General features: G+C 42.4%; 2 protein-coding genes across 2 annotated transcripts; both read left to right on the forward strand.

The window, feature by feature from the left end:
• Positions 1-2,717: 2,717 nt before the first annotated feature.
• Positions 2,718-5,027, forward strand: nr2e3 (nuclear receptor subfamily 2, group E, member 3). The gene is made up of 8 exons (XM_058407447.1): positions 2,718-2,808; positions 3,083-3,233; positions 3,320-3,423; positions 3,509-3,784; positions 3,965-4,146; positions 4,245-4,485; positions 4,591-4,696; positions 4,792-5,027. The coding sequence occupies exons 1-8, from the start codon at positions 2,718-2,720 to the stop codon at positions 4,922-4,924; spliced, it is 1,284 nt and encodes a 427-aa protein (XP_058263430.1). The 3' UTR covers positions 4,925-5,027.
• Positions 5,028-7,951: 2,924 nt separating this feature from the next.
• On the forward strand, positions 7,952-11,051 carry stoml1 (stomatin (EPB72)-like 1). The gene is made up of 6 exons (XM_058407499.1): positions 7,952-8,348; positions 8,756-8,905; positions 9,074-9,277; positions 9,469-9,682; positions 9,773-9,967; positions 10,430-11,051. Exons 1-6 carry the CDS (start codon positions 8,085-8,087, stop codon positions 10,663-10,665), a joined length of 1,263 nt encoding a protein of 420 aa, XP_058263482.1. The 5' UTR covers positions 7,952-8,084; the 3' UTR covers positions 10,666-11,051.
• Positions 11,052-11,287: the final 236 nt, after the last annotated feature.

The raw sequence follows: 11,287 nt of genomic DNA on the forward strand, positions 1-11,287 counted from the left end.
CTACATGTCGTGCTTATGGTCCTGCAGTAATCACAGTATCATGGGAACATCCCCCAGATGAACAGAGTGTGATTGTCTGTCTATTGTGTGTGACCTGCCTTAACATACACTATATTGCCAAAAGTATTCGCTCACCCATCCAAATAATCAGAATCAGGTGTTCCAATCACTTCCATGGCCACAGGTGTATAAATAGGTGTATGGGTCGCTCTCAGGAGCTCAGTGAATTCCAGCGTGGAACTGTGATAGGATGCCACCTGTGCAACAAATCCAGTCGTGAAATTTCCTCGCTCCTAAATATTCCACAGTCAACTGTCAGCTGTATTATAAGAACATGGAAGTGTTTGGGAACGACAGCAACTCAGCCACGAAGTGGTAGGCCACGTAAACTGACGGAGCGGGGTCAGCGGATGCTGAGGCGCATAGTGCGAAGAGGTCGCCAACTTTCTGCAGAGTCAATCGCTACAGACCTCCAAACTTCATGTGGCCTTCAGATGAGCTCAAGAACAGTGCGCAGTGAGCTTCATGGAATGGGTTTCCATGGCCGAGCAGCTGCATCCAAGCCATACATCACCAAGTGCAATGCAAAGCGTCAGATGCAGTGGTGTAAAGCACGCCGCCACTGGACTCTAGAGCAGTGGAGACGCGTTCTCTGGAGTGACCAATCGCGCTTCTCCATCTGGCAATCTGATGGACGAGTCTGGGTTTGGCGGTTGCCAGGAGAACGGTACTTGTCTGACTGCATTGTGCCAAGTGTAAAGTTTGGTGGAGGGGGGATTATGGTGTGGGGTTGTTTTTCAGGAGCTGGGCTTGGCCCCTTAGTTCCAGTGAAAGGAACTCTGAATGCTTCAGCATACCAAGACATTTTGGACAATTCCATGCTCCCAACTTTGTGGGAACAGTTTGGAGCTGGCCCCTTCCTCTTCCAACATGACTGTGCACCAGTGACCAAAGCAAGGTCCATAAAGACATGGATGACAGAGTCTGGTGTGGATGAACTTGACTGGCCTGCACAGAGTCCTGACCTCAACCCGATAGAACACCTTTGGGATGAATTAGAGCGGAGGCTGAGAGCCAGACCTTCTCGTCCAACATCAGTGTGTGACCTCACAAATGCGCTTCTGGAAGAATGGTCAAAAATTCCCATAAACACACTCCTAAACCTTGTGGACAGCCTTCCCAGAAGAGTTGAAGCTGTTATAGCTGCAAAGGGTGGACCAACGTCATATTGAACCCTATGGATTAGGAATGGGATGTCACTTAAATTCATATGCGAGTCAAGGCAGGTGAGCGAATACTTTTGGCAATATAGTGTAAGTCCTTAATAAGGCAATTCAAAGAAACATGCAAATCACTGACTTCAGCCCTCTAATTACTGGTAAATCAGGCAGAGGTCACTAATTAGGCAGACTGAGATCCAGAGAGCAGCCACCATATGGCACTGGGCTGGACTTGTGCTCAGGGCCCTCACCGCTCTTTCAGCCTCACAGTGACTTAATTGCCCCCCTCTTTCCACCCCCTTATTCATGGGGTCTTTGTTTGACTTAGGAGAACACATTTTGTGGTAAGGCTAAGCTGCTTAGCAGACTAGAGATGGATGTCTTCTTGCTAGCTAATTAGGTTTTAGGTTGTGTTTTTAAAATTTTGCACTTTGAGGACAGATGATAATAAAAAAAGCCTAATAAACAAATATAAAAGTATGGCATTCTGGGTCATGGGCAGTTAGCATGGGATTTGGAGCTGGTCTAAAAATATCTCATAGTGGGAAATGCCTAGGATTAAAAACTGATGAAATTGCGTGAAACTCTGATAAGAAATAATGAACCATTCTCCTGAGAACAAGAACCAGCTCAACTATCCCTGAAACATTGCTTTTACAAATTTTAAAGATTATATAGTATAATAATTATAGTAATAAATTATTTAGCCTATTTCTAGATATTTTTTTTCATTTCAAGCTATTTGAAAATAAATGGTTTTATTTTATTGCAGATAACTACTTATTACAAGCATTTATTTCTATCTGATAATTTTAAGATTGAAATTGCTAATATCAATAAATAGATCAAATTTCATTGTATTTCTTATATAATAAATGTATAATGCAAAAAAAAAAACTAGATAAGCTTTCCTTTATTCAAAATATCTTCAATTAATAAGATATTTTCTACAATGTGCTATATATCATATTTCTGAAGAATGAACACAAGTTGAAGCTCAAAACTCATTAGCAAAAAATGAGCAGAAACGAACAGTATGTGAGCGAACTAAAGCCAAAGAAACTTCTTTCTTCTTTTATTTTCCACTTTCTGGATGAACCTAATGCCAGACCGGGTGACTGATTGATCCACCCCTAGATGGACAGTAAAGATTAAGAGGATGACAAATGGGCATTTGCTTACACAGCGCTTGCTGCTAATCCCCTTGTCTTCCTTTAGGGAGCCCGGACAGGACAGGGACTCATACACACTTCAGATTCACCAGAGGCAGGATGAGCAGGTGACAGGCCTCACTGGACATTACTGTAGCAACAGGTTCTGGAGAGCAAATCAAAGTGGAGTGAGAGTTTCATCAAGACTAGACACACTGGAAAAGCAGATCCATTGGACAAACAACCTTCAGGAGTCCACCTGAGATCATACATTAACAGACAAAACATATATTTCCAGGAATTTTCAAGCAACAGCAGACTTCTTCTCTATCCTATATTTTGCTTTATGGAGGATCCCAACGTGAAGATCTCCATGATGCCATCCACATCCCCCACAGATTCCTCAAGGAGCAGCTGCACAGAGGAGACCCAGGGAGGTGAGTGTAAAAGCTTCTAAAGCTTCTACAAAAGTAAAATGGATTTAGTCAGGTTTGGTTTATAATGTGCATTTCTCAGAGATCTGTGCATGCAACAGTTCCATCATTTCACCTACTTAGAACAACTGGACAAAATCAAAATCATAGGTTTTTCCCATACGTCCATTAAGCCTCGAATTTCATAAATAAAAAAGTAATGTTTCTGTAAAATGTAAATTTTCTAAAGAGTGACTTGTACTGTGTACAAATTAATAAAGTTGTTTGATGTGTGCAGGTAAAAGTCCAGCTCCGGGTAAGAGTCTGAGTCAAGGCCTGCTATGTAAGGTGTGTGCAGATACTAGCAGTGGAAAACACTATGGGATCTACGCCTGCAATGGCTGCAGCGGCTTCTTCAAGCGCAGTGTGAGGCGCAGATTGATCTACAGGTGAGAACAATAAGAAACAGATCTGCACAACATGGACAGCTTTATATTGCTTATATGTCATACTCATATGATACACTTATATGCAGGTGCCAAGCTGGTACAGGTATGTGTCCAGTAGATAAAGCCCATCGTAACCAGTGCCAGGCGTGTCGCCTAAAGAAATGCCTTCAGGCTGGCATGAACAAAGATGGTGAGTTTGATTTCCGTATGTCCTGCTTAATGGATTCTCCTGACCAGTGGCTTTTGTCCTAACTCTCCACATTTTTCTCTGTTAGCTGTTCAGAATGAGAGACAGCCGCGAAGCACAGCTCAGGTCAGGTTAGACACCTTAGATATAGATACAGAGAAGGAACACCTAGCCACTACCAGGGAGCCAACATCCTCCTCGTCCACTTGTTCTGTGATAAGCAGACCTTTACTGGGCTCCTCCATTAGTTCCAGTATCAACTCCAGTGGCCCCAGCCAGCACAGCAGCAGCCCAAAGAACAGCCACCGCTTCATGGCCAGCCTGATGACAGCTGAGACATGCACCAAGCTTGAGCCTGAGGATGGTAAGGACGCAAAGAATAACAAACCAATGATAAAGTACACTGTGCTTTGTTTGTTTTATTTGCTATTCATAAAGCTGTTATGTAATGATATTAGGGTGGAATTTAGACCTTCAGTTTTACTCAAATCAGTTTTACTCAGAGTTCAAAGCACTATAATGTTCTCGTTCTCGGTCTCTGCAGTGGATGAGAATATTGATGTAACGAGTAACGAGCCGGAGACGAGCTCTCCGGAGAGCAACACGACTCTCTATCCCTATTCTGGCCCCGAGAGCATATATGAGACCTCCGCTCGTCTACTCTTCATGTCCGTCAAATGGGCAAAGAACTTGCCGGTCTTCTCCCACCTGCCATTCAGGGACCAGGTACAAGCTATTTTCTTTCTTTTACTGTAAATTATTTACATACTTGCAATTATAACTCATTACCATTTCACATCTTTCTCATCTCATTCTTTATATAGGTGATATTGCTAGAGGAGGCATGGAGTGAGCTGTTCCTCCTCTGTGCCATCCAGTGGTCCTTGCCACTGGAAAGTTGCCCCCTGCTTTCTCTACCTGAGCTATCTCCTCCCTCACAGGGTAAAAGCAGCCCCTGTGCCTCTGACCTGCGCCTCCTGCAGGAGCTCTTCAGCCGCTTCAAGGCTCTACAGGTGGACCCTACTGAGTTCGCCTGCCTGAAAGCAATAGTTCTCTTCAAGCCTGGTGAGTTCTGATCTGTGGAGAATGGGGGAGGAATAAATATATTGTCTGTGTATTATTACAGTGTATTGCTGCCATTTATTCAGACCGGTTCTTACATTCAACCAGAGACAAGTGGCCTGAAAGATCCAGAACAGGTTGAGAATCTACAAGACCAGTCTCAAGTCATGCTTGCTCAGCATATTCACACCCTCTACTCCAGTCAAGCAGCAAGGTGAACACACACACACACACACACACACACATATATATATATATATGAATACACAAAGAAATTGAAAATATAATCAAACTGTTTGTGTTCCTCAGGTTTGGGAGGCTGCTGTTGCTCCTTCCCTCTTTACACTTTGTGAGTTCCGAGAGGATCGAATTGCTCTTCTTCCACAGAACTATTGGAAACACACCCATGGAGAAGTTGCTCTGCGACATGTTTAAGAACTGAAAATCCCGTTGCCGTTGACAGTTGCTGATGTATTTGCTGAAATATAAGACTGTCAAAACAATTGTATTTGTAATGGGAGAATGCTCTTCATGTTGTTCCTCATTCATGCCACACCATCATTACCATTACCATTATCATTATCATCCAAGCTGCACCAGCTGGACAGTTTTACCTTCATGGTCTCCTCCACCAGACCAACAAAACTCATAATACACAAGCTTGGACCAGCATCAAATTCATTCCAGTCGAACCTATTTTAGCAGGTTTATTTTTGAATATTTATATTATAGTTTGTACTTTTATTACTGCTCACACAATATGCTTTGGTTAATTTATGGAATCTTATTAGTTTAAGCCTTTTGTTGACTGTGTCTGTAAGTAAACTGCAGTATTGCCTTTTCATAATGCAAATATTATATTTTGATAAAATCTTTCAACCACAAAACAAACCTTGCAGTTTTTCATCTTAAATCCAAAGAGATTTTACACTACATTCACAGATAAGAAGCTTATTTTCATTACATTTGTAATTTGTAAAAAAATAAAGTTGGTCACTGGTCCTTAATGTAAAATAATACACTTTCAGAATGGAGTCTCTAGCACGGACGTCTCACAGCTCCTCACACAGGAGCACATGTTCTCCCAGTTTCCATGTGGAGCTCCTTCACGCTCTAGGGTTTCCTCAACACTTCCCCAACACATGGCAGTAGGTCAATTGGGTATTAAATTAAATGTGAGCATGTGTGTGCATGATGCCTGTTATGGTCAGGCATCCCAGTTAAGGTGTATTCCCGCCTCATTCCCGATTTTCAGGATAGACTTTGGATAAACCACAGCCCTGACTGGGATATAGGTCACTGAAGATGAATGAATGTTTTAGAAAAACAGAAATGATCTGTTTCCTTGACTGAATTAAATATCATCATTTATACTCTGAGAAAACATCCCAATAACTAAAACTCCTCTGTTTCATATCAAATAGTAACCTATATCAATATCTAGCAAATATACAGTATCTCACCAAAGTGAGTACCTGACATTTTTGTAAATATTTTATTATATCTTTTCATGTGACAACACTGAAGAAATGCCCCTCTGCTCCAATGTACAGTAGTGAGTGTCCAGCCTGTATAACAGTGTAAATTTGCTGTCCCCTCAAAATAACTCAACACACAGCCATTAATGTCTAAACCGTTGGCAACAAAAGTGACTACACCGCAAAGTGGAAATGTCCAAATTGGGCCCAATTAGCCATTTACCCTCCCCGGTGTCCTGTGACTCGTTAGTGTTACAAGATCTCAGGTGTGAATGGGGAGCAGGTGTGTTAAATTTGGTGTTACCGCTCTCACACTCTCTCTTACTGGTCACTGGAAGTTCAACATGGCACCTCATGTCAAAGAACTCTCTGAGGATCTGAAAAAAAGAATTGTTGCTCTACATAAAGATGGCCTAGGCTATAAGAAGATTGCCAAGACCCTGAAACTGAGCTGCAGCATGGAGGGCAAGACCATACAGCGGTTTTACAGGACAGGTTCCACTCAGAACAGGTCTCACCATGGTCCACCAAAGAAGTTGAGTGCACAAGGTTGAAGGGGTGGGGGGTCAGCTTGTCAGAGGGGTGGGGGGTCAGCCGGTCAGTGCTCAGACCATACGCCACACACTGCATCAAATTGGTCTGCATGGCTGTCGTCCCAGAAGGAAGCCTCTACTAAAGATGATGCACAAGAAAGCCTGCATACAGTTTGCTGAAGACAAGCAGACTAAGAACATGGATTACTGGAACCATGTCCTGTGGTTCGATGAGACCAGGATAAACTTATTTGGTTCAGATGGTTCAAGCGTGTGTGGTGTCAACCAGGTGAGGAGTACAAAGACAAGTGTGTCTTACCTACAGTCAAGCATGGTGGTGGGAGTGTCATGGTCTGGGCCTGCATGAGTGCTGCCGGCACTGGGGAGCTACAGTTCATTGAGGGAACCATGAATACTAACATGTACTGTGACATACTGAAGCAGAGCATGATCCCCTCCCTTCGGAGACTGGGCCGCAGGGCAGTATTCCAACATGATAACGGCCCCAAACACACCGCCAAGATGACCACTGCCTTGCTAAAGAAGCTGAGGGTAAAGGTGATGAACTGGCCAGGCATGTCTCCAGACCTAAACCCTATTGAGCATCTGTGGGGCCTCCTCAAACGGAAGGTGGGGGAGCACAAGGTCTCCAACATCCACCAGCTCTGTGATGTCATCATGGAGGAGTGGAAGAGGACTCCAGGGGCAACCTGTGATGCTCTGGTGAACTCCATGCCCAAGAGGGTTAAGGCAGTGCTGGAAAATAATGGTGGCCACACAAAATATTGACACTTTGGGCCCAATTTGGACATCTCCACTTAGGGGTGTGGTCACTTTTGTTGCCCACGGTTTAGACATTAATAGCTGTGTGTTGAGTTATTTTGAGGGGACAGCAAATTTACACTGTATTTTTACATTGGAGCAGAGGGTCATTTCTTCAGTGTTGTCACATGAAAAGATATAATAAATTATTTACAAAAATGTGAGGGGTTTACTCACTTTGGTGTGACACTGTATCTAACACGATTAAATGTGCTGACTTGGCCAAATGGGTGGCACAGGGATGCAGTTGAAATGACTTTGACCATATCTGCTGTAGAGAGAGATGAATCATTGTAGTGTTTATTTGCGCATTTCATCACAGCACAGATTACTTGGAATACTCCCTGTCCTGCACATTTAACACAACTGATTAAATGGGTCAAGGAAAAATATGACTGTGTGGTTTCTCCAGGACCAGGGTTGGGAGAACCTGTTTATTAGAGAAACTAATGATGTTCTGGAAAATGACGTACTCACAGTTAGATGGTGTAAACACCTTCTAATTACACCTTCTATAAATGAATTAACTCATTTATTTAAACTCTATAGAAAATGTCACCTCCAGTCCACTAGAGGGAGCAGTAGGATAAGTGTTTATTACCCTCAAGTCCACTCCAGGCTCCCTACCTAGTGCACTACAGTGAGAAGTGTAATGAGATTCGGAATATTTCCGAACGCGGAAGAAGCGTTAATGTTAACGGAACGATAAAACGGTAGTCCCTCTGCTATTTACCGTTAAAACGTTAAAGAAGATATTTATTGTGGCAGAATGTTTGGCAGATCCTCGTGTTATAACTATGAGATTCTTCCACAGAGAGATGACAGGGACAGTAATACTCCTGGCCTGTTTACATCCGGTCAGTCTCAGTACAACAGCGGCTTCTCCTTTGATTATGTCCCTAAAATAAAAAACAACGATTTCACAGACGAAAGTCAAGGATTATTATCACGGCTGTGTAACTGGGTTGTTATATTCCTGGTTTTTCTTTGTACGGTCATCACATTCCCCATATCCGCCTGGTTTGTTTTAAAAGTAAGTCTGTCTTTATTAAACACTCCACACATCATCCCCGTGTCCTGTGATTTAAAACTCTTATTCCTCAGAAACACACTCCTGTAAGAAACATTTCAACACAATGCTTCAAAACTGTGTGATACCAAAACTTTTTCTCCTCCTCCTTTTCTTTTCTGGACGATTATTCACTGGAAATACAGAATGTGTTGAAGTATATAGGATGTAAAGGATTACTGCTCAGAAGGTCGTGGATCGAATCCCATGGCAACCAAGCTGCCACCTCTGGGCCCCTGAGCAAGGCCCTTAACCCTCAATTGTTCTGCTGTATGAAATGAGATGGAAATATAAGTTGCTCTGGATAAGGGTGGCATCTGCTAAAATGCCAGATATGTAAAGTGTGTGTGTATGTGTTTTATTTTATAAAGACAGTGCCCAACTATGAGAGAATTGTTGTATTCCGCCTGGGTCGCATCCGAGCTCCAAAGGGTCCAGGAGTGGTTTTGGTGCTTCCGCTCATTGACCAGTGGCAAAGGGTGGACCTAAGAACCAGAGCTTTCAACATCCCACCATGCAAGGTACTACGATCACTTGTGCTGCCTAATTTTAGGATGCTATCAAACTCAAGACCTCAAGACCACACGGTCTGATCACTAGCCTTTTTCTTATGCTATAACAGAAGCTCAGGTCGTCTGCATTATTTGAATAAAGAACAGATTTTACAGGTTTTGCTTTTCTTGTGCCAGGTGACCACTAGAGACGGTGGCCTGGTGTCTGTTGGAGCGGATATCCAGTTCCGGATCTGGAATCCTCTCATGTCTGTGGTGGCAGTGCAGGATTTAAACGCTTCCACGCGCCTTACTGCACAGAATGCTATGACTCAGACCTTGGGCAAGAGGACTGTGAGAGAGATCCAGACAGAGAGAGTCAAACTGGGAGAGCACCTTGGGGTAAGAAGCGTAATCATATCAGGTTTCTTTATTATTGCTGTATATGCAAGGGCAGTGAAGGTGTTGCATGTTTTACTCTGCATGAAGGATGTTAAGCATGAATAAACATGTTATTTGATCCAGGTTTAAGTAGCACAAAGATGGACTGACTACAGAATCATAGGTCATTACAATACTGCTATGTTTTGCAGATGGACATAAATGATCTGACAAAGCCTTGGGGACTGGAGGTTGACCGGGTCGAGCTGACCCTGGAAAGTGTGCTCCGTGCCTCAGATGAGTCTCACTCAGGGCCACTCATTATGCCTCCATCTCTCCCTGGCCTAGAGGGTCTTACTGGACCTATACAGCAGCTTGCCATGCACTTTCTGGGACAAAGTACAGCAGCATCTCCACCTGCTAAAGGTACATTTATACACTGTGCATGCAGGTCAATTCATTTACAGTGTTCTCACATCAGTATCGTCATATAGACTCGTATGTATTTCTGTGCAGATTCAGTGCTCTTCACTGACGAGGTGAGCACAGAGGCTCCAGCAACTGGAAGCAGCGGTGTGATCGAGGAGCTTCTGGCAGCTGTGAGACTGGTGCTGTCTGAGAGCTTGGTTAGGCAAGTGGGAGCCTGCTTCCAGTTTCACATCAGTACCAGCACCGGCCAGACCAGGAGCTACTATGTGGATCTAACTCAAAGTAAGTACAGTCACAACTCATTTGTGTGGCTGAAAAGGCAGTTTGGTGTTTACATTTATTATATCATATGAATGGTTTAATTCATTAAATGACCAGGGTTTGTCCTGTCTGGAAGGCCATAACTGCTTATAGCATCACTGCTACCTTTTTGTGTAGAACATCATTTTAAAATCCTTCAAAGGCTAACTAACTTATATCACTTCTTATATCAAGTCTTATATCACTTTTTTGTGTTGTGAAACTAGTGGAATTATTGTAACGATGAGTATAAGAATATCTCGAGTCATTTTGATATATCACACAGGCCAGTATGTTATAGTAAGAAACAACAACTCTAATTTCACCACAAATATTTAAGCATATACGACTTCATGAATTTGTTTTTTTTTTATTTAGCTAAAACAGCTGATGCCCACACAACATACCATATAATGTTGAATAATGTTATACAAATTCTCTCAGACAGTGGAACATGTGGTGCAGGCGAGGCGACGCAGCCAGACGTGTCTCTCAGTATGAGTGAGCAAGATATGATGGCTATGTTCCAGGGCAGTCTGCGGCCAGTCACAGCGTATGGCAGCGGCAGATTGAGAGTTCAGGGAGACTTGAACACTGCGATGAAATTAGACACACTTGTTAAACTCTTATTAAAAAACAAAACACTTGTTAAAACCTCTATGATATCTAGTTATACTTGAATTTAATGTGGCCACACCCTACAAATTTGTGTTAGAGCTTTAAAATGTAAACAGTTGTTGTGACCTGAATATTTATCATAGCTAAATGATATGATAATAAATATAATAGGTTTACTGTAAAAGAAATCATAGAAAAACGAGCAACTGGGTTAATAATAGCCATTGAGGACAGACCTTAAAACTTCTTTCTAGTAAATCTGAATAAATTAGAAAAGGTTTTTGTGTCTGTGAATCTAAAACAGGATATGTTTTTATTGCACTGTTTGAACATACTACTGTGTGTATATTTGTGTTTAAATGTTAAAGAATTTGTAGTAAATTATATATTTCAGTTGCATGATCACATTTCATACATGTTAATATATGTTCTTTATAATAAAAACGCTAATCACAGTTTGAGACTTGGTTTGTTTGGATTTTTTGTGGTATTGCTCTTGAAGGTCACGTGTGTGTTGATGTGTGTTAGACTCTGATCCTCACCCCACTGTGGCCTTCTCTGCCTACACACGGATGTTTTTCAAGAAAACTTCCACAAGGCTGATCTGTAACATTATTAAACCCATGATGTCCTGGAAAAGCTGTAGTTGTGCAGGTTACCTAGTACTGAGGTGGAGAAGGACAC

The sequence above is a fragment of the Hemibagrus wyckioides genome, linkage group LG14 (assembly GCF_019097595.1).
Source record: "Hemibagrus wyckioides isolate EC202008001 linkage group LG14, SWU_Hwy_1.0, whole genome shotgun sequence".
NCBI classification, from domain to species: domain Eukaryota; kingdom Metazoa; phylum Chordata; class Actinopteri; order Siluriformes; family Bagridae; genus Hemibagrus; species Hemibagrus wyckioides.